This window comes from Simochromis diagramma, unplaced genomic scaffold (assembly GCF_900408965.1).
Source record: "Simochromis diagramma unplaced genomic scaffold, fSimDia1.1 OVJJ01000603.1, whole genome shotgun sequence".
In the NCBI taxonomy this organism is placed as follows: domain Eukaryota; kingdom Metazoa; phylum Chordata; class Actinopteri; order Cichliformes; family Cichlidae; genus Simochromis; species Simochromis diagramma.
Window position 1 is genome coordinate 16,864,325 of NW_024387414.1, and position 27,283 is coordinate 16,891,607.

A 27,283-nucleotide genomic window follows, 5' to 3' on the forward strand; every position below is an offset into this window, starting at 1 on the left:
TATAAGAAGTACAGCGTGCAAAAACTCACACATAAATACTGTGTGAGTTTTGAAAGGAGGACAGCTATAAGTTCATACGTGTCTCTCACTGCATGCAAGCTCAAACACAAGTGAAGCGAGCTTTAGCTGCAGAGCTTGTGCCTATCGAGCGGACCACAATAGTTAATCAGTCCCAAACTCCACTTTCACTAGCTGCTTGCTGTTAAATAACCACTGTGGTGATAAAACAGATGGTGGGACAGCTGATAGTTACTAAAGATAGCATTCCTCAACAACTTCACATCAGGTGGTAATAAGTTTGTCTCAATGACTGATCGCAGTTTAGACTGAGCCCTATTCAATGAGCTGTTGTGATCACGCTGCTAACACTCCCTATCGACAGTGGCCTACTGTCGTGATCAAAAGTTTTTCTTGTGAAAGAATAACAGAAATCAACTTTTAGCCCAAAATAGGACTTCACTTCCTTGGGTGTGAAGCAGATTGGATGAATGGTGGTGAGGAGAGGGGAAAAAAAGGAAAAAAAGGAATAAGAGGGAAGCCTTTATAATAATATCAAATAGATTTTAATAGTTTATTGCCCAAAATCTCCAAATGCAGATTGATTCCATATCTAATTAGAAACTATGACTCTGAGTTCATCTGTCAACAGCATAATCATTCACAAAGATTAGCCTCGGGGAGCTTCCAGTCCTAATAATGAGAGCGAGACGTGATTGAAGGAATGAATGCTGGCTCACTGACTGTCCTCATTTCTACTGTTTCGAGTTCCTGAGAAGACATCACATTAAAACAAACCTGGACTGAACCTCGTGCTCAGGGTTCCGGCAGGAGGCTAAAGAGCTGACAGCACAGTGCTGGAGATCTTCACATGAAGTACTCCAGAGAAACCACTCAGACATTGTCAGCAGGAACAAAGAGCTGACTGACAAGGCAAGGGTAGAAGTGTTCAATCAGTTGTTAACAAGTCCCAGAGATTAATTATCACGGCTGTAATATTGTCCTGATAAATTCCCTGACACTGAAAGGCTCTCAGATAATATGAAACAGTCTTCTAAACTCTCAGTTGCACACACTTCTTAAACTGATCATGCTACATTTACACAGGACAAAACTTGTTTGCCTTGTTTCTGTGTCCTTCCTCCGAAATACATTTCCCATTCTGTTAGATGTAGTTTGGCAAGTGCGTCAGAAAGCCCTTATTATATGGAATACAGTACAACGAAAAGAGAAATAAAAGCACCGTTATCCATCATCATGTGGACAATTAAATCTGATTTCTGTATACATTAATGTCATTAAATGCCTCCCACTTTACCAACTTTACTTTTTGACTGGTGGGTTTATAGCTATGCTGCTTAAATTAGCAATTACAATCATTAGCAGTTACAGTATGAAAACATTCTCATAAATAAATAAATAAATAAATAAATAAATAAATAAAGACCTTTATTTATCATTCTCTGCTGAGCTGCCATAAAATCTCCCTTTTCCTGGAAATAAAAACTCTCCATAGAAACACTGAAACACCTTTTGTATGTGATACACTGTTCAATAACTGGATTCTTTGTTTCTAACAAAAAATGATGGTGAACAAAGAGCAGTTTCAACAAAGCCCTGTTCCGATTACAGCAGGAACAAGCCCTATGGCAGACTCGAGGCACAAGGACTGACTTGGGTTACAGCAACTACAGCTGGCTGCAGGCTCAAGGCCAACACACGATCAGTATTCAGACCCACAGCTGGCGGAACAATCAGCTTTGTCTAAAACCTAAACTGCTTCACTCAGACATGATATTGTCGTCCTCAAACTCGAGGAATACTTGCTGCTCTCTGAACAACCACCTTCTCTGTTCATTCTTTAGTCTATTGATGGTTTACCAGTTAACAAACAATCAGACCCACAGGTCAAAGTGTCTGGTTATGTTTGCGGAGGAAAGTGAAGTAAGGAATGTGAGGTAAATTGTCCTGAGAGATCAACGTAAGGTCTGGAAAAGTATTCACAAGGTTACTGTTAGCAGGCGTTTTATCCATTGCTGTGCAGTGAATTCTTTTGAGGTCACATGTTTAGTCAGTCCTGTGTACGGATACAGATGGGCTATTAACAAAGCATTCATATCAACTTGTGTCATACATGAAGCATATTTTCACCCAACAAAAAGCCTAAATTCAGTTTAGTTAAGCTTTAGTCATAAACAGTAAGAGATAGTAGCAGCAAGATTTGTGGTGGAGATTCTGTGAAAGGCTCGTAGCTGCCGAGAATTTAAGGATCTCTCAGCTGGTTGGTCACACGCTACTGAAAACCAATGTGTCAGTTAGTTATTGGCTTTTGCTCTCAGTCACTCTCCCCGCGGCTACTGTACATGTCTGCTCCAGTTTGTAGCAGCTACCTAAGGCAAGGCAGTGCTGTTGCAGTGCTTTTTATTCAAAAACACACCAGTCTGGGATCAAGTGCCAACTGGACACCCTGTGTCCCCTATCACAATTTTCTTCCATATGAATTATATATAAAGTTCAAGGAAATTCCCTGCTGCATGCTTATTAGGTTAATGAATAATTCTGCTAAATTACTGAGATTCCAACTATTGAGCAAAATAATCATGACTATGGTTTTTGTGCTACAGCAGCACTAAAAGCTCACAGGCTCAAATTTATTTATTTTTTTAAGTATCCCTGTAGACTGTCAGTTTAACATTAATCAAGAAATGCAGATTTGGAAACCGTTCTGATAGAACTGAGAGAAACCTTGGAAAAAGAAACCTCTAGATCACATGGTGTTTTAGATAAACATGACGGTGAATGGTCCTTATTGCTGCTTGTATGCTGCGAGAGAAAGACTGCCTTATGTAGGTGAACAGAGTTGAGCTTTCTGCAGGGAACAGACACTTACAGTTTAACACAACGTTACGCAGTTTCATGCCTGCCCACAGGCTGTTTACACATGCATCTGCACCAACCTCACAGTAGAGCAAGGATAACTGGCAAACACACATCGTGCAGACACAGACACACACAGACACACTCAATTGTTCCAGCAATAAGACAGACACAGGGAGCTGGGTGGCAGGAGATAAGGGCCGAGGTGAGCGAGAGTTGGAAAGAGGTGCAACCAAAAATGAAGGAAACATCAATAGTAAGTGTCTTAGCTGGTCTCCGGGCCACTACGAGCAGCTAGAAGAGCTTAAGCGTGCCTTGGCATAGATTTTGGATATATGGAGCCGCACCAGAGGGATGTTTTTCCACATTCTTTCACAAGAAAATCTTGATGTCGCTGTTAAAAACACTTAACTGAGCTAAATCAGAAAGCATGGCACATACTGTTTGCATTGTCTCACCGTTCCAAGCGTTTGCTGATAACTGTTTGTGCTTCTGCTTTAAATTATGGTGAACTATGTTTCATTTGAAAGCAATTAACTACTACAATCAGCCCCAAACCCCTGTATGTTCGACAAAGCCTTTAAGGTGCTGATTCAGCATTAGCATAGTTTCAATGTGTTTGGGCCATGCTGCCACTCTGATTGTATCCCTCTGGCCTCCATACTGATGGTGCCTGCTCCAGGGCCCTGTTGCATTTTCATCCATGCCCAAGTATAATCTTCTCACCAGTAATCATGGTGAGCCTCAAGTTAAAAAAGCCTCTCAGGCCAGTGGCCCACAAGCAGCAGATTACAGCAAATCAGAAATTAAACCCAGAAAGAAGGCAGGCACTGAGAATGAAGAGAAGCAAGCAGAGACCCTCCAGAGCCAAGAGCTTTGCTGTTTCATTAATGCTGATGAACTTAATTCAATCAATTCTCTGCAAGACGTCACTGTGATGGTAAACAACTCCTAATGCCATCTGCAGTTGCCACTGCAAGAAAGTAGTTTTCTTCGCACACTACCTTAATCCTTCTGCAGATTTATCTGGGCTAAAGAAACGCTCGACTTTTAAAGGCCAAATCAAATCAGAGACTTATGTTGTGGATATGACAGGAGTAAGGTTTACTTTAGAAGGCAGCGGCACATTTTCGGAAATATCAAATATCATAAATACCAAAAAGGGAGAGAGAGGGAAAAAAAAAGAAGCTGTTTGATAAAACAAAACCTACAGCCTTTTACATTTAATTGTATCTGCCCTCAGAATTTATGCCTCCAGGCTTAGCAGAGGATGGGAAACAGCCGCAGACTTATCTAGATTTCAGTTGTGAGCTATTACACAGGGAGGTGGACAAATTAATAAACAAGTTCAATTTTATCTTGACAAAGAAGAACAAGAGGGTGGTTTCAGGGAAGGCCAAGAGTAAATTAAGTTCTTATCTGAGCAGAGTTTTACCTGTTGTCATTAAGCTGTGTGTATCGAGGCTGAGGATCTGGATCACCATCGTTCACATCGTAGCTGGCATCCGGGTCCTTAGAAAGGACAGATGGTTTACTGACATTTTTATGAACTTAAAAAGCATGTAAATGTTAGAAACGTTACTACAGAAAAATAAAAGCAGGGCACCACTGCAGAATTTGAAAATCCTTAGAATAGCCCTCTATTGTAATTGTACAAGTACAATGAAAAAAAAAACCTTAGCAGGTGCTACTCAGGAAGTGCTACTCACATAGTTCTGCATCAGGTCAGGATGGTTCTTCTCGATTCCATCATCCAAGATTGACACCACCACACCTTTACCTGTGTAGCCCAACTGCCATGCAGCTTTAGCATTCAAGTCATGGTGGTTGCTGTTGTACTGAGGGGCAGAGAGCAATGAAATACACAGAATTTAGCCATGAGAAAAATATCAGTGGGATGACAATCAGTTTTAACCAGATGTGAAAAGGACTCATTTTATTAATTTGTTTTTATTAAAGAAGAGCAATTTAACATGTTTAGGTGAAGGCTGAGCTTTTTGCAAAGTTGTTTTTTTTTTTTTTTTTTAAACCATGTTTTATTAATACCTGGTAAGCCAGAGATATAGTGAAGTGGAAAATAGCAATGCTCATTCAGTATGCTTTTTGATGGGCTTTCAACATTCAGCTTGACCTTTGGTCAAAAGCCACGTCTTGCTTTCAACTACTTCAAAGCCCTTTTTATTTTCAAAGTGCATCATTAAAATATAATGTGTCTAGTGTAGCGTTTACTGTATTTTCCTCTTAAATTTCAAGCCCTTGTGAGTGCAGTATACCAGACAGAATTATTTTTATTCCTCAAGCTTGTACTGCCATTGACACCTTTAAACCATCGACAGGAAAATAAATTAAAACGTAAACGCTGCGATCTGCAATGCTGATTCAGACTGAAAAGGTCTTTTGTGGCTGACACATTTGCTGAATAATAAATCTGAGAGGCATGTCCAAGGTTTCACTTTGGATATTGTTCATCAAATCTTTCCCATCTCTCTTAATTTTAGAATATTTCGAGCAAATGTAGAGCTGAGCATGAGATCTGCCCATGATTTATCAATTGTACAAAAATGAGTCTAATCAGACTTTTTTCCCTCCTTGATAAATATAAGCATCATTAAATATTCATTGTAATAGCAGATGCTGGAAACCCTGCCAACAGACCCACCCACACCCTCCTGTGGTCAGTCTGGTTCAGTTTTAATGAGAATCAAACTTATTTAGTGCATTGAGAGAAGAGCAGCACATGACTGATGCTCACGACCTCTTTGGACAATTGAGTATCACCAATATTATTCAAATCCATCCAATGCATTTTGCATAATGACAACCATTTACTTATTTTCTTCATTTTATTTCTGCAAGGCTGAAACAGAAGTATAATCCTCTTCTGTGCTCTCCAGTGGATTAGCTGGACAAAAGGAATGATTAGAATCATTAGCTGCAGCCCTCGAAAGACACTAAAAGCACTCCCCCAACTTTCACATAAAACATATCTACATGTATCACAGACAGGTTTTTACTAAACAGTTCAACTCTTAAATGCTGTGAACTTGGCACATTTACTTATCAAAGTGCCACTAACTGTTCAAGCACAGTGGAGAACAGAGTGCGTTAAAGCGAAGACATTTTGAACAAGTGGTGAAACAAGCGTGCTTTGCATCACCATGAATAATCTTCTGCCTCAAGCAACCTCACAGTAATTGCAGGAAGAGTGAGGCTGAACAGAAAATCTCCAGAGTTGTTACTGCTGCTTTTAACAGGCCAGTGTATCAGTGGCATTCTTCAAGTCGAATGTGAAAATCAATCGACTGAAAACAAGCGCACTTTGAGATGAATCACCCCTCTCTCACTCCGCTTTTTGCTCTTTGTTGCTGTGCCGTTTATGGACCAAAGTAAACCATCAATTTCAAGAAACATGCCATTCAGAGCTGAGGGGAGCTCGGTGTACGAAAGTATGCTATTGTTAAAGCTGAATCCTTTAGGTAAAGTCACACTAGAGTGTCTTGTTCTACAAACAAGCCAGACAAACAGCACCCTCCCCAAAAACACACACAAAAAGTATATTGGATTCATACGGGTTTATTTTCAGACCCTGAGGAAATATCACAGCTCTAAATGTAATTACCTATATTGACTTTAGACAGATAAAAAGCTCTACTAGGCTGCAGCACAGAATTCTTATTTATTTATTATTTTTTAAAGACAGACAGAAAAAGAAAAGGAAAAAACCCATGGCCTCTTGTTTATACTTACCAGGTACCACTGGTCTCTGAACTTGGGATCTAAAGGCTCTTCAAAAACATCCCTCTTTTTCCTCTGTTTTACCACCTGTTGCTCTGCCCAGGTCACCTAAACAGAGAACGGACACATTAGGAGTTTAACAATGGTGATTCTTAAAAAATAAAATAAAATAAAAAACCTTTTAACCACACTCAGAAAATAGTACAAGAAATTTAAATGAACTGGCCACGAGTGTCACCATGTCACATAAATTAATAGAGAGTCCTCAGCAGGACAACAGCAGAAATGGTGAGATTAGAGGCACAGGAACACTATGGACTCCTCACTAATGAGACTCACTGAATTCCAGAGCAGCTCAGGACTAATTAAAAATTTCTGTCTCACTTTGCTTGTGGGTGCACCTAGACAAGTATGCAAACCAACAACAGACAAACGGAGGCAGATTGTGAGCCAACGCCAAACAGAACAGTAACCAAGTCTGCACTGGGTTTTCAAAACATGGGAGCTCTATCAGGAATTGTTGACAGAAGCAGAATACAGTGAATATAAGCCCGCCTTTTTACACCCTCTGCAGAATTGTTCTTGCTGTACTGCAAAACGGCTGGTTACACGGGAACAGGAGAGGGGGAAAAAATGTGTCAGAGGAGGAAGACCGAGAAGTGCCTGCTGCAAGGACGAGCACCTGATTTGAAGGACGACTAAATCGCAGCACACCCCTCTCCCCGCCTCTACAGATCACTAGAGACACAAGGCTGAGAGAAGCAAGAAGTAAATGAAGGTCACTTCGACAGCTACACTGAAGCAATGCCAGTTCAAAAAGTGACAAAAGGGAGGTATTTCACTTAAGGTATGTACGTGAGGTCAATCTATTCAAGCGGAAATGTTAACATCCAGATTCATCCGGGGTCAACGGGGGTGAGGTGTTACTGTGGCAGTTTACACCAGACTGAAAATAAGCACGCATATTTATTACACACAAAAAAAAAAAAAAAAAAAAAAAAAAAAAAAAGTGTTACCATACACAGAAAAATAAATGTCTACGTTTACTTCCTTTCCATTTTCAATTCTCTTGAAGTGAGATCAAGGTGGTGCAACATCTCAGACTAAAAGGTTACTATGATTCTCTCTCTCCAAGACTTATTTATATCTTAACAGCAAATGTCATGTTCTACACAGAGACAACATAATAATAAAGTATATTAAATATTGCTTCTCAGCACTGAATCAAATTCTATCAAATCTAAAAAAAAAAAAAAAAAAAAAAAAAAAAAAAAAAAAAAAAAAAAAGAAGCCAATCAAACGAACCATTCATTTTGCAAGAGTCACACAGCATGTTATGTCCAGGGCAGCTGTGGCTCAGGGGGTCGAGGGGATTGTCTGCAAACTGGAGGGTTGGTAGTTCTGAATGTTTAAGTATCCTCAGGCAAGATACTGAACCTTGAGTTGCCCAGATGCATCCAAAGAACTTAGACATAGAAAAAAACCCCAAAAAAACCCCAAACTGTACTTTTTAGTGGCCCCCATTTGGCCACCCCTATGTAAAAATTCAGGAGCCATCCCTGCCTGTATCATGTGTGCTATTTGCTAACACTTGATGATGATCTCTCCTCAATCCAAGCTATATAGAGTTAGCAGCTTTGTAAAGTCCACCTGACAACCATCTCTTCTCTCTCTCTCTCACAACAAAGAGCCAACATTTAGTTTTGCCCTGAGAGAGAAGAAGTACTAGAAGTTGCCTATCGATATGAGCTATTTGCTAATGCTTGTAATTTGACTTAGTAGCAGTTAGTAGATATTTGGTTTTATACCGTTTTTGACCTTAGGTTAGAGAACTGTCTTGCTTTTGTTTTTTGTGTTAGTCTAGTGTTGGGTTGGTTTGAAGCCTTAAAAAAAAGATGTCTAGAAGGAAATAAACTCCTAATCTCTAGGCAGGAGATTTAACAAGTACCCTAATTACTCCGAAAAGGGCAGGTAACAGTACAGTTTAGAGAAATAAAGCCAGCTGATGATATGCAACGTCTCTCAGTCACTTTAATATTGGCTTCCTAAGGAAAAGGGCACAACTGACAAAAAGGATGTCTACAGTCAGTTGTACATCGTGACCAATTTGTAATTTTCAGCCATGAAGAAAAAAAAAGAAAAAAAAAAAAGTATGACATTTTCTCCTGCGTCATCACGTGGTTCTATGTGACTTTCCCTTCTTCGTTTTCTGCAATGTTTTTAATCACACCTTAATCTTGGTTTCACACCTATGCAGGGTCGGTTGTTGTTGTGCAACATTTCCACAATGATTCTGTTCAAACAGATCAAGATTCTTGGAAGACAGAAAATGTTTGCAGAGTCTGATGCAACACAGGAAATTCTAAAATTTGCAACAGAGGATTTTCACTATAAACATGGTGTGTGTGGAGTGTATACTACTAGATCTAATCTCATCAATTAATGCAAGTCATAGTTCAAGTGTATGCCTTTGGCGCCCTTGAAAGCTATTCACATACACAAAACCATGCAAAAACAATATCTGGCATGCCAGAGAAGGCATGCCACCTTTATCACACCCTATACATTAAAACCAATATAAAATTACTGATCCTTTTAGGGTCTTTTTCATCTTTGCATGACTAAAAGAAAACACTATTTTTGATACAAACAGCAGCCACTGCACTTTAGAAATCAGTACTTGTCCCATTAACTGTTAAGGTTGGTTAAAACACAGGGTTAATCTTTCCTATGTTAGTCATAATGGATGACTGCCAAGTCATACACACTCGACTTCCAGCAAACATGCAGAATAGCTTCCCTGCAGTCGTTACAGTTCCTGCTCCTTTCAGCTTCAGGCATCTCAGTGACACCAGTTATTTCCAGCTAATTTGTGCAGTCAGTCATCTTAATGTCACACACAGTTCTTGGAAATGTCCATCAAACTGAACAAAGACATAATTTTCCACTAATTAATGTATTAGAGAGGAGTACTTTAGTTCTAGTCACAAGGAACTGACAGCAGAGATTAGTGGCCCAGGCGTGTCCATAAACTATGCACGCAATGAGGATGCAGAGTTTTAGAAATGCATCTCCCCGCTGACACCTTACATTATTTACCAATCATTTTTAATAGCGTGTCTTTTCTATAAGTTGAGCATCTCCATACTTAAGTAAACAGTGAACAGAAATGGTGTAAGTTATATACTTTTTCAAAGCCAAACTTGAACAGATTCCTACTTTTTCCTGGAGTGTAGCAAGCATTTCCACTTTCTACCTTTTAAAAAGAGTCTTTTGAAAACCTTCAATAGTCTGTGACAGAACACAAAGTATCTATGAAGTTGTCAAATGGGCACTTTTATTAAAAGCAGGCTTTGAAAATTAAAAACTGTCTATCTCATACGCCCAGACCAGCCAACGCACAACTAATGTTTACAAACAGACTGCCTTGGCTCATGTTTAGGTGGAGAGTCCTATCTCTGCAACACATAGGCTCCCCACCCTTCCCATCTTACCCAACCACTGCTTTGCCCTTCATTATACAAACACAGCATCCTCCCACAGGGAGGGTCCCACAGGGACCAAGTTGGAGCCTCAAATGAGGAATCATTCCCGTAAAGGAATACAGTAGAGTGCCATTCGTATCACACCTCAGTCACAATGTCATTTATGTTTACAGAGCTGTTATTATTCTTAACATAAAAAGCCTCAACCAGCCAAACCTATTACAGCAAATCCAGCTTACAGTGCTCTGTGTATGCGCGCATCTTCTTTTTCTTCATTTCATTATTTTGTTGAATAGAAGTAAACTTCCCAAACAAACCAAAGAGAAAAGCACAGACAGCATAAAACGGGAAAGCTCAAGTCGTGGAGGTAGTAGATAGACCCAAGCTTTAAATCTTGAACAGACCCTATTAACAGTGCTCTCAGCTCCGTCGTCATTCTATGAGATCTGGCATAGGTCCAGGTGCTTTTGTAAGTAATTAGATGCTCTTCAAAGAGAGTTTACTGAGCCTTTTGTTCAGGCTTCATCTCAATCAGTTTAAAAGCTGCAGAGGGCCTTGCTAAGATTTAAAATTCCTTTTATTTGAAGCATTTCTGCAATATTTTATGGAAAAAACACTTGGGCTGATGCAAATGCAAGTCCGACCTGCTGGTTTTCAAGCTCTAATCAAACTATTCATTACAGGAAAGTTTAAAATATGTAGCAATGCTAATACGTTTGCAAGTTAATGATAATTGTGCAAAGCTCTACTGATAAAATAAACTCACGAATACTGACAAACTAATCTGACCATCGTGAACTAGACTGGAGGACATGAAACTGTAAGGCTCCACTTTCTCTGAGTTGCTGTAGGGGAAAAGAGGATTCAAAAACAGGAAATGGAACACCAGCGTTAAAGGAAATCCCAAAGAGGGAGGTGGACCACTTCTAACATGTACGCAAACAAACCCAGCAGAAGTTGTTCTACTCCCAGTGTGCACCTGTACTGCAGAGATGAAGTGTGTGGCCAGAGATACTTCAAGGCAGATTTAATTTCTTTTCTTCCGAGGCAGCAGTAGTTTTGATGCACATAATGATTCTGCAGATGCACCTGTCGAGATTACTGTAACGGGCATTAAATTTCGAGGTTTACAGAATAGACAGGACACAATTTAAATGCAAATACATTTATATCGTTTCCAGAGACTTGTAAAAAAGCTCCTCTTTGCTTTCGTACAACTTACGAGGAGGACAGGAACAGTGTTGAGAAGCTGGAGCCAGATTATAAAAGTAGTATTATTCACAGTTATGCATCATGTTATTTTAGTCAGTTTTTTTTCAGTGAAACCCAGTGCACACAGATCACTGTGATCCAGTGTCAGGGAGAAAAAACAAACAAACACAAACAAAAAAACCCATCAGCGTTTAAATGAATAGAATATATGCAAGTATAATATTATATTATATATAATATTATAGTTTTTTCTTTTCTGCATAATTTAGAATCCACTGCAATCAGCTGGAAGTTATGATTTAACTTTTGATTCCTGCATGTGATTCGGTCTGAAAGTCACCCTAAACTCTCCTGTCACAAAAACAGAAGGTCATTTCCAGCTCCTTCAAAGATTACACAACAACGGGGCAAAAATATTAACATAAAATACTATAGGAAACCCACTGAGCTGAGCTTAGAGCTGTAATAATTGCTTAATTAATGGATCAAAGGATTATCTCAGGAGGTAAAATGGGTCGCTCATTAATTACAGGGCTGGTGGTTCAGTTCCGGCTCCCTTTTTATGCACCCCTCAGGCCAGACACTGAAACTGGCTTCGGATGGTCACCCCAGCATGTCGCACAATAACCTGCTGCTTTAGCTACATGTGAAGTTGAGGCATGTCATATATCTATAATCCAAATTGATTGGTACACTAGTTGATGTTTGCATTTATGCTTATGGGGTCAGTAATTTAGCAACTTGAGTAGTTAGCAGATACAGACAAAAAGAAAGTTTACTACAAAGCTGCCATGTTTGACGAGTTTTTGTATTATTTTTTTTTTATATTGATTTTGTTTTAAGTAGAGATGGCACGATACCACTTTTTAATGTCCGATACCGATATCATAAATTTGGATATCTGCCGATACCGATATGAATCCGATATAGGGCATTTAGTAATCAATAAAACTGTTTTTTATAAATATCTTGCTGCATTTTGTATAAGTTCATACTCAAGTTTTAAAAAAAACAAGAGATGGAAGCTATTCTGTTATACGTGTATGCAAAAAATACACTCCACCCAAAACATTTTATAGTTCAGCAACACTGATCAATCTAATAAATTTAAACCTACACCGTCCTCCCTATTCTGGTATTTTAAAAGAGTACTTAGTGGAAATATTAAGCAACCTAACTAATAGGGTTGCCAACTCCCAGCAAAAATATTAGGGAACCACCCCCGCCGCCCTTAATGGATGTAATCAACTTTAATTTAATGCAAGTGTAAAACAAATGCACAGAAATCAATTATTTTTCTACAATATTTAAATAGATTCAACATCTCAGGAAAAGTACTATAGCTTACTAGGGTGTATATTAGACTTATTAGTTACTATATACAATAATGGATTTCTATACATTTAATCAGGTGACCACTTTTGTGGTAAGATTCAGATAATTATTTATTTATTTATTTATTAAGTTTTTAAATGACATAAAGAAAAATATTTATTTGTGCCCCCCTTTCTCTGTTAATGCCCAAACTGGCCCCCGACAAAACTTTGCTAGACCCGCCCCTGCACAGTTACCAGCCATCAGCTATGTAGAAAAGGATCCTGGTGTTATTTGTCTCTCAGAAACAGTTCATAACTTCCCTTCAACTCATTCATGTCACCTAAAAGGTAAACCTGTTTCTCCATCACCTGTTCAGCTCTGATGATTCAGTAAGAACATCTCCTGGATTCATCTTCATGTTTCCCTCTCATATCCAAACCGATGTCATGACCAGCAGCTTTTACAGCTGTGGCTCCAGCAAACATCAGCTGATACTAGAAAGTAATATTAAATACATTCTAACAACAGCTTATCAAGCTTAAACGTGCTGCTGTTGTTTATCCGCTGGTCTCCTCTTTCTAGCGCAAAGTGGGCGATAAACAAACAAGAAAGACGGGACTCCAATGGCCAGTCCAGCTGTGGTTCAACATATCAGTTGTTAAGCTTAACGTGGAAATACTATGCAAACATTCAGGGATGAACTTACACACTTGCTTTACTACTCTGGGACAGTTTTCGCCGAGATGAAATGCCGCGGTTAGGAAGCATGTAGCGAGGCTCCAAATGCTCCAACAGACCGCCAACAGCCGCTCTATCACGTGACACATACTGCTCCGATGCACCGATCTGGGTTACGCCAAGTAACGCGTTTTGTGAGGTGATTTTGTGATACTTCGGATCGGATTACATTTTTTATTTCTCTCCGATATCCGATCCAGTAATTTAGGTCAGTATTGGACTGATACGTAATATCGGATCGGTCCATCTCTAGTTTTAAGTGTCTATTTTCAAAATGAACGATTTTCTTTTATTTAGAAGCATTAAAAACAATCCTTCAAACATTCTCTTTCTCACTTGCTTTCCCACAGCCATGAATGCTAATTTCACACCCTTCCCTTTGTCCCTTCCAGTGGGGGTAGGACACTGACTCATTTTCACACTAACCTCAAACTCCTACAAAAAAGCAAGAAAACACAGACATGTGAATTTACAAATTACATCAGTTAAGGAGGAGGAAGAATCAGGTCGATAGAGAAGTGCATGTTCACCTTCCAAGCCCTTGAGTCAATGAGGAAAAAACAAAAAAAAAAAAAAAAAGGCAACTGTTGATGCTAGGACTGAAATGCTGCGTTTAAAAAAAGGGGAGAGGAAATTGTTTGGACTGACAAACCAGAACCAGAATAAAGATCTCTTACTTTTTTTTTTTTAAAGTTAGATTATTATTACAATGCCAAACAATAAAAACATTAATATTGAACATATGGTAATAAAATGCAAGAAAATCTGCCTGCACGACATAATGGGGTTGTCATCTGTTTTATCAACCTAATTGTTCAATATGTTAAACACATTTCTTTCTTATTATCCCAGCCCATGTACACTGAACAGCTACTTTATTTGGTACACAGTGGTTTGCCTACGGAACTGCTTTAATTCTTCATAGCATTGTTTCAACAAGGTTGCTGGAAACGTTTCTGAGGTTAGACAAAATCGATGTGCAAAACCAACCGAAATTGACACCAAAGCACAGTTTGTTCACGCCAGCAGATGTGATTCTCTTTCGGTTGTGTGGGAAAATCCCAGCCTTTCTGAAATAGTCAGACTGGCCTGACTGACACCAACAATGATCCAAAAGTCACTTAAATGAATTTTCTCCCTCATTATGACGCTCTGTTTGACCTTTGTCTTGATCATACCGACATGACTAAATGCAGAGTTGTTGCCATTGGACTTTCTGATTAGGTATTTGTATGAACAAGCAGTTGAAGAGGTGTACCTAACAAAATGGTTGGTGAGCCCACACAAGGCACTAATCTTATTAAAAAAACAAACAAAAGCACCAGTGCCATTATTTAGATTTGTATATGGAAATAAAACTAGTGTAATATTTATATTTGTCTTAAAAGCATTTCTGTTTATCTGTTTATGTTCTTATGAACTTTGCAAGAGTTTATGTTCCCCCATTTCTGACATTTTAGATGACAACCCACAGCAAATGATTTTAAGAGATGGCTTTATATTTGAAAATAAATAAATAAATTATTAAAAAAAAAAAAACTACATCCAAAGTAGGATTTATAAGCTTTAAAAGGAGCCCAGAGAGTGCGGTTTACTAGGTCAAACACAATTCTAAAGCCCGATTCACTACAAAGTTCTTCCAAAATGCCAAAAAATAAACCCCAACACTGCAAAAATCCATCACACAAAGAGCACTCTAGCATAAAGCAGCAGTTTCAACACTTCACACCTAGTCAGTCACCATTACATTAGAAACCAACAGACTTCCTTTGCATGCATGACTGTAGCACCAAAAACAAATGTCTTACCTTTGGATCGTTTAGTAGACGGACGTGCGTCCCCCTGTGATCCGACAGTGATCTCTTCACCACTGTGCGATGCCGAAAGTGATAATAATCGCCAAATACCTGCAGAGAAGGAGATATGATCCATTATCACATCAGAGCCATTTAAGTCTCTGTAGTCTGATAACAGCTCTTCATATGATAATAGGTTCAATAAAGTATGAAGTCACTGTAGTCTCTATCCTTTCATATTCTCGACCAATAAATCAATATTTCCAGGAAAATCACAACTGTTTGTACAGAGCCAGTGCAAAGTCAGGCAACACGCAGCTGGCAGTTAATTTATAAAATAATACACAGGTATTGGTATGACCTTCAGACCAGTTATAGAAATATTTCATAAATATAAACATATGCTCATATAAAGAGTACACGTAGTTACATAAAATTCTTAAAGAAAAATGCAACATAACAGATGATTAAAAAAAAAAAAAAAATCATGTTTCTATTTACTACAGTCCATCTATAAACCCATTTTGGCCTGGCTTATCTCTCCCATCTTTGCAACCATTTCTCTCCACATTTTGCGGCACCTAATTAGGCTAATGGGCTGCCAGCAATGCATGACACGATGTACTCGCATTGTTTGTGTAAACCTACCCCCACCCCACTCATGGTACCACAAACTTGACTTACACATTACTCATTGGGAAATCCTATACGTGACCCATATTCCTCTGTAATCAGTCCATTAATACAGTATGAACCTAGGTTATTAATATTGAGCAGCAGCACACTTGGGAGAACAAGTTGTCTAAGCAAATGAAAAACACTTCACATCACAGCAGAGCAGTTTCAGAGGGAAAGAAACATGGTGGCTTTGTTTTACTTTATTTTTTAAAAAGGTATATATTTAAAAAACAAAAAAAGAAAAGAAGAAGAAGAAAAAAAAAAAAAACACTATAATAACCCATTATCACACTGATCCTTGTTTTCAAAGCCCCGCATTATGAAATGATTCAGTATGTTATAGAAACAATGCAATTAAACATTTTTTAAAAAGGGATATATTTAGTAATGAAAGTAAAATGTTCTCGGGTGGTGGTAATGAGGCGGTGCCTGTAATTAAGCTTTTTTTTTTTTTTTTTTTTTTTTAAAGTTTAGTTTCACTTTTTGTTTTCAAAAGAAGGATTTCCAAAGCCAGTTTTGAGTGTTAAAAATGTTGATGGGTAGCCTTAATTAGGAGTGGAGAACAACCATATATAATCAATGTGTCTGCCTGAGCCCGTTAGTCACTGCGTGCTACATGGACTGTTGATACAGTCTAATGAGTGATGACTAAATAAACTAACTAAATGAATTAATGGTGAGAATCTACACATCCCAAAAATAAATTAATTGACACTGAATCCAATTTTATAGTCTATTACCAATTTAAATCATCTTTCAATAAAAAGAAACGGACTCAAGGGGGAGGTTTAGCTTGCTTTTGTACTAGTTCTCTACTCGTGTTTTGACTTTCTGATCAATTATTAAAGCAAATGTACTCATCAGTTAGAGCAAAAATTACCAATGAGTTTTGGAGAAAAATACCCATGTATGTTCCAACTAATCAAACAATCAAAAAAAAATGTATTGAGTAGCAGCTGATTTTCCCCTTCCTTATGTTTCTCCTCAGTTTCCCTGCTTGTTCCCGCTCTGCATTTGTGTGATTTCTCTCCAGCTGCCACTTGCACACTCTTGCACTGATCCACTAATCAACCTCCGGCTGGATACATTCCGGCTCTTCACTCGATTATCTCACACATTGTGCAGTTAGCCAATGTGCTCCAAATACAACGGACAGCTTCTAGTTCAGTTTTTTTCTTGTGCTACCAAGCCTGCCAGCCCTGCCCCCTCTTCCACATCCACTCACAAGCTCAAGGGTCAGCTACTCTCTCCTTCCTGCTCCACCTTAAGCAGTTTCCTTGCTCCCCACCTCATGCTCATCCTGGCAATGGTACTGTACAACAAATTCAGTTCAACTGCTCATTCTGCTGGAGTCCTGCTTTTGGTTCTCATTCGGCTTCTTTATATTCTGAACTGTTAACTAAAACATATTTACACATTTTTTTTGTGTGTGTTGTGTGTCCCAGTAGAGATTGGTGTTGAGCTAAGGTAGTGCAACACTCCTCAACTCTAAAACAGATACGGCTCAGCCCACCAACCTCCTCTGCTCCCATTTAATCACAGTAAACAGGCCAATTCAGCCTGGCTGACACAAAAAGCTCCTGCACACAAAAACCAAAGGACAATAGGGAGGCAATAACCGAGAGGGAGGACACACTTTACAGTGATATTTAGCTCAGAGGTGGGACTACCAAAACCACAAGTCTCTGTGTGCAAAAATCATTAAAGAACAAGTCTGGATATAAAAGGGGAGAGAACACTGACAACCAAAAGGCATTAGCCGAGCCAACCAACCCTTTTCTGAATAAAAGAATGAAAGCAGGTAGCGTGTCCATTGTGTTTGCCAAGATAAGAGCCTGGGAGGCTGGACACTGATCAAAGACATGGGCAAAGAGTGGCAGGATTCATTAAGCAACCTTAAATAACACCAACATCAGTGAAAAGATTGGCTGAATGGAATAATTGAAACTCATTGCAATGATGGTCAAAGAAGATAAACAAGGTTAAACACAAAACAAAAAGTCACTGTTATCCAACTTGGGAAACCTTTTAAATATATGTGTCTGAAAATTTTATTTCCATAGGTCATAATTATTTCACTTTAAGGCATCTTGTCATCAGATTTTTAGGAAATTTGCAAAGTTATGCCAACCTCCCTACAAAAAAGGAAAAACAAAAGAACGGCAATCTGGCCTGTGATTAGTTTTTGGACAAAAACACCTTGCATGCACACACACATACTCGAGCAGGGACAAAAAGGTCAATTCCCCTGAAAACATCTCAACTGTTACAAATGTATGCGCACACATACACTCACCCACACTTAACCAAAGGAAATCCATTCCAGTCCTGTTAAATGTCTACCCTGCAGCTTAATCATCATCATCAGGCAATCAGCAACAAATCTTAAGAGCTTGTGTTTAACAATTTCTCTCAGGATCGCACCGTTTCTGTGGGGTTTTAACTGATTTCCACTGAGAGAGAAAGGGCCATTTACAGCAAAGACATTCACGTGGAAAACTGATCTGGTCCATAACTTCTGATGCGATAAGCTGGGCACCGCTGGAGCACGACAGACTTAACCAGTGCTCACCTAGTGGCCTGTTACTAAAGTGAGGCATTAATCCATCAACCTCATTAATATGCATAGTAACAGACAGTGGAAAATTACTGTCTGCTGCTTTGTTTGCACGTTGGCTCCCTCCTCAGCTGCCAAATTTACCTTTTGGGCAAAGCACTTATCGAAAGGTTTGGTGTCTCATCTCCAGAGGCTGTTGACACAATTATGTTTTACAAAGAGCCAAACAATGTCTGGAGACAAATTGGGAAAGAGGTTTGGGGCTGCAATAAGACGATAGCAAACAGTTTCGGATGCTGTGAACATCGAGCCTGTGGATTTTTGAAAATCCCATTCAAGGGGGAGCCATCATTGTGGTTCAACTATGGACACATCAAACCACCTCACACTTCATTTTCATTGCGTTTGATTTAAGAGAATCACAATGTAGGACATTACCATATTTTGCTCGTGCATCAGTGAGCAGAGATAAATTGAAAAAAAAATTAGACTTTCATAGGACAAGTAATCATCCTAAAATAGTTCAGCAACTTGTTTATTTAATGAGGCCGGAGTCCAATTACTCGCTGCGGTGAATGGGCAGAACAGGGCACAGATGGCCACAGTGGCAGCTGGATATAACAAACTGTTTCTTAAAATAAATAAATAAATGAAATAAAATAAAGACAACAACAACAGAGTAGACAGACCAACCCGAGCTCCCCGCACACACCTGAAAATGGGCTTTCACAGCTGGTCTATGTTTCTGCCAAACCGCATTTAGTCATTACATGTTCTCTCCTCATTGTTTGCCCCCTTAATTATTTTCCTAGCACACGGCATCTCTAGTTACTCATTAACCTTTAGTTTTATTTGGCAACTATGCTATGTATTTACTTAATAAGAACGCAAGCTAAATCATCACCACAGTGGCTCAATGGCACTGTTGCCCCACAGGAAGAACACCGTGTTTTGAAACCTAGCCACAACAAGGCTGTTTTGTATAAGATTTGTATGTGCTCTGTGTTTTTGCATAAGCTGCCTCCAGTTTTAACCCATCCTATGAGGATCTAAATGCAGACAGCAAACATTTTGCACGAGTTAAAGAAAATTACTCAAAAAAAAAACAACAAAAAAAAACAAAAAACCTTGCTTCAAACTTTAATTTAACATTTTTTGTTTTCTGTTGAAGAGCTGTACATTAAGCAGTGGGTAATTTGACAAACAAAAAAATGTCTAAATTAATATAATACAAACTGGAACAAACTGTTAAACATATGAAGCCTTACAAGGTAAACGCAAGCTACCTTATTTATCAACAACCAATCCATTCTCAACAAGCTACCGCCCTCATTCCTCAGCTCTGTTTATACTGTAAACAGAGATTATAATTCTGGGCACAGTCGACCATTCAGTCTACACAAACTGTTTTGAAGAACTCTGATTAGCTCATTTAATGTTGAACAAAAAAAAAGAAAATGGATTAAATACAGAATTGACATTTCTGTACAGAGGACAGGCTGATATAGGCAGTTTCAATATCTACACTTGAAAGAAAATAAAATGACCCACAGAGTTAAGAGAGCCTCAGTTTAAGTGCTAATGATTTAATGATTAAGCTCATTTTGTATTATGTGGCTGGATGGGTTAATGTGCAAAACAAAAAGGTCAGGATGCCCTCCTTTAGCAGATGATTAACCTTCTCAGGGGTCTGCCACTTGGCTTTTGTTGGCTAGTTGGGGACCTCTGATGAACCCAAACACCTACATCCACCTGCTGGCAACACAGCAGGCGCACGTTGGCAGAATCTGTTTAGCAATGTAATGCAATACTTGAAATCCTCGTCACATTTTTACTTCTTGTTAACCATTGACTACACAGTAAATGCCAATTTTTTATTGACTAAAATAAATAATATTTACACTGATGCAGTCAAATAAAATACTGATTCTCGCACCTTAAATTTATGGCAAGCCTCTATAATAACAATGCAATAAAACAAAAGAGGCAACTATTGTTTGCCTTCTAATTACTTAATAAAAAACAAAGAAATATTAGCTCATTATATGCTCCTTTCTTATTGAGTCCCTGCATTAAGAAATGACGGACTCAGCATCTCGGCCACTGCAGCACAACCTCAACTTTATAGAGAGGATGAGCGTGTAAAAAGTTTACAGTGTCATTGCGGGAGTGCTGCAGGGCTGGTAGCTCACGGGTCGATGCATGCTGTTCTCAGATGACTAACTCCTCGCAGTGTCTTTATGGTGCTGTGAAGGTAAAGTCAGAAGCACAGGACAAGACACATATACAGCTGCTCTAACACCCCAAGTCCCAGCTGCACTGAGTTCGTACAGACTAACATAATCAATTATAGAAAAGCCAATACATCTGAGCAGTAGAAATCCAATCCCTCTGTGCAATTGTGTTATGATATATGGAGATATCTATACTACACACACACACACACACACACACACACACACACACACACCTCCCCTTTAGGTATTTAGCCCCATTTGTGAATCACATGGTTTCCTCGAGTGTCTCCATGGTCACACATTAAAAACAAATGTCTGAAAAAGTGAAAGGAGGAAAAAAAAAAAAAAAAAAAAAAAATGCCAGAATGTTCTGGCTGAATACTGAAGACTTACTGTGAGACACTGAAAGCTGGCCTCAGGATGAAGTCAGATAACACGCTAAAAATTAGCTCATCCTGAGCACAACTACAACCAGCAGGTGCTGTAGGGAAAATGTCTGAGATATGGATTCATGAAAATATTCTCAGAAATGAAACCAGGTTCATTGGATGATGGCTGACCGCAAAAAAATACCTTCAATTATTAACCTTTATTTAACCACCAAGAAAAATTATTCAGACTTTTTAAAAGAGCTCTGTGGGCCCAGATAGGCAGCATTGCCATAGCATGATTTTTGATGCGATGAGTTGTTGAGTTGTTGAGTTCGAACCCAAGACCTTCCTGCTGTGAGGAAACATTGCCAACCACAGGACCACTTTAGCATTGTTCAATTCAATTTGATTTATACAGCACCAAATTACAACAGCAGCTGCCTTAAGGCACTTTGCACTGTGGGGAAAAGACTCTACAATGATACAACAATATACCCAGAGATGGTTGAAGAATCAATTCCTCAGCTGTCTTGGGACATGTGTGCAAAAATGTATCTGGGATTTAACTGTCACAGATAAGACGTTTAAAAATCTATATATATGTGAAGGTCTTGATATTCATTGTGCTTTAGAAAAAGAGTGAAGTGTGCACGCGTCACCATTTCCTGAACTGGGAAATTCATCTACTGAAGGTTTTGATGTACAACCAGCAGTATTCACAAGAAACACAAAGGTAAAGGCAAGTGCAAGATATGAATCATGCACAGCAGATGATTCAGACTAAAATAAATCCGCATTTGTCCAACAGCCCATTTTTTTGTATTCATTCTGATAGCAGTGGTGGCACTGTAATATTGTTCATTACTCTCCCAGTAACATTTTACTTTCATTAATATTTAAAATTATGTCTCATTTATTTTGCTGTAAACACCTCCCAGGCAGCTGCAGTGCATATATACATGCACACTTTTTTTAAAGCAGTTCACTAATGCAATACAATGTCCCCAAGCAGGCATAAAGTGATAGTCTAACTCGAGCAGTCGTCTTGCATTGATCCTTTTAATTGTTAATAACAGACCAAAGAATTCCCTCAAACTGGACAAAAGATTCAATTAGAAGAGTGCAAACATGCTAAACTACTAATCGAAAAACTTAGCTGATGTGAAAACGTCCCTTCGTGTTAACTGAAATAACTATACTGAAATAAATATCTATAATGTTAATAAAAATAATTTTAAAAAAAGCACATGTGTGATTATGCTCGTAGAACTTCTAACATGATGAACCTCTAATGACAATTGTGCACTCTCTCTTACAGCCGGGAAACAAACTACTTTTCATGATCAGCCTGCTGGAAATCAAAGATTGCCCCATTAGATTTGTATTAACAGTTGAGAGATAATCTCTTTAAACCCATCAACAACTCTCATGCAGATGCCTTGATGAGCTCTTCCTCATTAGTGGACTGTATCCATCACTGGTGTGTGTGTGTGTGTGTGTGTGTGTGTGTGTGTGTGTGTGTGTGTGTGTGTGTGTGTGTGTGTGTGTGTGTGTGTGTGTGTGTGTGTGTGTGTGTAGATGAGGTGGGAGCATTGGGGCTGGGGGTGTCTGGAAAGGAAAGACATCTATACAGAGATGGAGGAAATTGGAGAGGGACAGAGAGGAAGCAGGCTTTTATCACAAGGGAGGCAATTCTATCAGTGGGAGAGCAGAGTGTATGATTGCTTCTGACACTGCGAGGGAATACTAAATCTAATCTGAGCTTTCAATCTGTATTAAAAAAAAAAAAAAAAAAAAAAAAGTACAGAAAACTGACCAAAACAGTTTAAATGGAGAAAATGATGCTCTTTAAAACCAAAAAGGATACCAGGGAGTCATTTTGCGCTTCGGGGTTCTTCCTATTTTGCCCCCCTTTTCCAGCAAACATCTTTTGCAGTTATTTCGGTCTATTTCACAAATAAAAATTAAAAGTAGGTTTGAGTGAACAAAATCATACTGAACAAAACAGGTTTAATCTTTTGTTTTTAGAATGGTGGTGATTTTCCTCTTACCAAAACCTTTATTGGTGTCTGCAAAATCTCTATGCAGAAACAAATAATAATCCTGTTATTGTGTAAATACACTGTTGTGGCATTCTGGCTAATTGCTGTATTGCTAAATAATTACTTAGAGACTGTAGCTCAAGGTTGCGAAGTTCATGAAAGACAAAAGGCGATACACAGCATTTATTCCGGTTGCAGTGCTAAAACGGTGAGCAACAACACTGCTGCCAAAACAGGAAGTAACTGGTTCTGCCGATACCTTCCTCGTCCCTCAGACATTTTGACATCTGTGCAGCCTTGTGTATTACAGTTTCTTTGAAGAACTACAGCTATAAAGAATGGATCATTACAACAAAATTTATTTCCTGCTACTACATTGCTGTATAACTTGTTAATGTTCAGCCAAGCTTAACAGTTGGTTATTTGTGACGATATATGTACAGGCAGTTCAATGATATTGCCACTTATTTCAAAATAATTTGGTTGTGACAGTCATATTAACACAGTTATAAGGCAGTTGGTAGAGAGCCGCTTTGCAGGCTGTGCTGTACAGGTATACAAGCAGCTCTGCATAAATCACACCATCCTGCTTGCCTTGTTTTTGAATATATAAAGCTCATTGTGCCCGACGCTCCCTACCACAGTAAACAATACTCTGTGCAAACAGCAGAGCCAAACCACGTGACAAACTGCATATGGTCATTACTGTGGAAACAAATGCGTTTCCATTTTTTCCCGCTTCATTTTTTGCAAAACTATCTAGTCTTATGAAACAGCAACATTTTCATATGATAACTGGCCATGTTCTAATGCAGTATGAAAAATGCCCCAACATGGTTGTAGTGGTTTGTCTTTGTTACCTGAAACATTCTTGATAGCACTCTACATGCAGCAAATGTACACTTTTTAGGAAATGGAGAAAATAATCCGCATGATGAGGTGAAATGTTTTGGGGGTTTTTCCAGCTCTCAAAAAGGTCACACCATTTCACATTCATGAAGATTCTCTTCCCCCCTTAACACTGAACAAAGTAAAATCTGACAGTGCTGAGAAGAACAGAAGATGCACCATGAATTCACTGGCAGGTAGTTTGCTTCTCAGCCCCAAAGGCCCCCTTGTCAGGAGTGCTGGAATAAAAGCTATTATATAAGGAGACATGAAAGCAGGGTGCAAAAAATATATATATATCTTGGATTGGATGCCATTAATATGCACTGATGAATAACCATGAGCACCGATATTAATGCTGCAATGAGTCAGATTACCGCACTGAATTAAACGATTAGGCTGAAATGTAGGTCTCATCACCTGGTTTCTGTTTTATTTCCCTATTTTAAGTTCAGTTTATGATGTACATGCAGAGGTGATGTTCTTTATGGGGAGTTTAACAGCTGAATCTGAAGTTAACAGTGCATCTAAACTAGCAAAGTAGCACTTTGATTGTAAATTCTAAGACCACAAGGGCACGCGCACACGCACGCGCACACACACCTGTGCTCATTTCAAATATAATGTCAGTAATAACCTGTTGAATTTCTTCCCACCTTCCCCTCTTCCTTGCTCACACACACAGACTCTCTCACACACTCACTGAAGATGGTGCAAAAGGTGATTGCCAGTGGGACAGGGGCTAATAAGATTTAATTCTGCAGTCTAATTCTATCTCCCCTTTTAACTCACGGAGCAAAGATAGAGCACTCCTGCAAGACAGTAATACCAAACAGGCTCTCCCCCCACCACCACTGATGGACCGCTGGGGCCATGTGAGGAAGCTGCACTCTCTTAATTTCCATCTAAAACATTTCCATCACTGTCCTCTCCCTCCACAGAGGACTGAGCATTTTAGTCTCTGCACCCACCACACCACCACAGGTAGCTGAGCCCTCTGCACTTCAATTTAAAGGAGTGTCATGAGGGTCTCCCCAAGGTGCACAGCAGCTGCATTTTAAGAGTGACTTTGAGGGAAATTGTGATGTGAAGGACATTTCTTTAATGAAAACTGCCTTAAGTTAGAACATTTCTTGGCTATTTTTGATGGCCTTAGCACAACATGGAAACTCTATACTTCAAGCAGCTTCTCTCAACTCGCTCCCCGACAAAGAAGGGATTTGAAGACCACCTCTGTACTCTTAATGAGGAGTTCTGACACCTCAGTGTATATATCAGTAAAGACATGGGTTGACGACCATTAAAATATTTTCCAGTTTTTCTAAGGTTAGAGGATCATCTCTCTCTAACAGCTAACTTCTGAGGCAAACTCAGTCATTGTGTTCATCAGCTCAGAAAAGAGCTTCAAGAGTTGCTCCTCTCAGGCTTTCTAAGAACAATATTTAACACTGTTCATTAGACTGGGCTCATTTTGACCATTTTCTGAGTGTTCTGTTATCTTTGACTAGTCTGGACTCTATTGTGTGAACAACAAGTAAATTATTCACCCAGAATATCCTTAATCATTATTTGTTTGTTTATTCCAGTACATCCTGCTACACAGTGTTGGCATTAAATATTGCTGCCAAGGCCCGAGGCTGTATGCATTAGTCCATGTGTGAGATCGCCCTGTTATTCCACAACAGTCACTGACTCAGTACTTCTCAATGCGCCATATGGGAAGTCGGGTGAAAGATCGCAAAACAAGACGCAGCACACATTTTGAACAGGGGAAGTCCTTAAAGCCTGTTTGTTACTGCTGCTTCCATGGAGACTGAGATTCAGTTTTTGACAATCTGGTATCTTTTAAGGGGGCGAGAAGGGCAAGGGAAGGTGATAATGTATTTGGTTTGTCAAAATAAGAACAGCCTAGGTGAGTAAGGAAAGGGATTATGCACACTGGAATTCATCCACAAGTAATGCGGTGTTATTTTTAAGTGCAGCAGGGCTTTTCAAAACATCACCCAAACTAGACACAACCGCTGTGCATTTGATATGGCATGCTTTGCAAACATTCATGATTTTAAAAAAAATAAATAAAAAAATGTTGAGCACATATTTCAGGCTGAATAGCCGTCTCATCAGTCATTACTTATCTGTACTGCCATTGTCTTGCTTGAGGAAAGACTACACGGGGGGCTTTGTGCTTTTATGATGTTACAGTAAAAGGTGCTAATTTGGGGGAAAAAGTCTTCCTCCTCAGTAATGGGCACCTGGTGCCTTATGGGCCACTACACACATGCACTCACATCTTTCATCCCTTTAGCTTAAATTTATTTCAACATCAATTTCACAGATAAACATGCAGCAATAAGCGAGAAATTGATGGTGCCAAAAAGTGTTCCGGCGACTACTCACACATATGTGCTAAAACAAAATGCTGCACACACACTCAAAAAAAAAAAAAAAAAAAAAAAAAAAAAGTTGTGAAATATTTCTTCAGGAAACTGCTTCCAAGTAACTGAACAGTCTAAATGAGGCACCAGCATAGTGAGGCTCATCAGCAGCAGTGCATAAATGCATATTACAGGCACACCCACTTTCTAGCTATCTGCAAGAGATTAGATTTTTTTTTTTTTTTTTAAGCTCTGCACTGATATCAAAGTTTCCCATAAATGAACTGCATCGCAACTGTGAACGGTACCAGGAAAAAGCCACGGACCATTTCTGAAAGCACTTTTGATATTTATCTGTTGTAAGAAACCAAAGGACATCCTGTAAGTAAAGGATCATTTCCCCGAATATCTCAGTCATCTTTAAAGTAGATAGTACAGGGAAAGCATTTTACACTTAGGTTTTATGTAGCGGATAATGGGTGGCTGGCTCTTCTAAAGAATTTGTGGGATGTCTTTTATATTCAAATACATTCAAAAGAAGATTAATAATCACAGTTCAGCGCATCGACTTCTGAGATTTGACTTTCAAAGAAGATTTGTTTCCCCCCCCCACCACATCCAGTTAGAATAGTTAAGTATAAGCATAACCTAAGTCACATCCAGTCAACTTTATTGTGCATCTTCCAGTTTGCAAAGAACAAATCTGTCACATCACAGCATACGACACAAACATCCCCATCGATTCAATATCCAAAGGTGAGTTGGATGACATCCATTAAAAGGTTTATAGATCAGAAGGGACATAGGAACAAGAAAAATGTAGATTCCCAATTAAATTTACTCACTTGTAAACGGATTAGAGCAGGGGTCTCGAACTCCAGTCCTCGAGGGCCGCTGTCCTGAAGCTTTTCCATGTGTCCCTGTTGCAACACGCCTGAATACAATTAGTAGGTCATTAGCAAGACACTATAGAATGTG

General features: G+C 39.0%; 1 protein-coding gene across 4 annotated transcripts in view; it reads right to left on the reverse strand.

The window, feature by feature from the left end:
- furina (furin (paired basic amino acid cleaving enzyme) a) overlaps positions 1-27,283 on the reverse strand; it is an 80,591-nt gene that overhangs the window by 25,028 nt on the left and 28,280 nt on the right. For all 4 annotated transcript variants that reach the window (XM_040011159.1, XM_040011161.1, XM_040011158.1 and 1 more), the window contains exons 3-6: positions 15,170-15,268; positions 6,622-6,717; positions 4,584-4,712; positions 4,310-4,386 (exon numbers count right to left, since the gene is read on the reverse strand). In XM_040011159.1, coding sequence (XP_039867093.1) covers positions 4,310-4,386; positions 4,584-4,712; positions 6,622-6,717; positions 15,170-15,268 — 401 coding nt within the window. The remainder of the gene's footprint in view (positions 1-4,309; positions 4,387-4,583; positions 4,713-6,621; positions 6,718-15,169; positions 15,269-27,283) is intronic.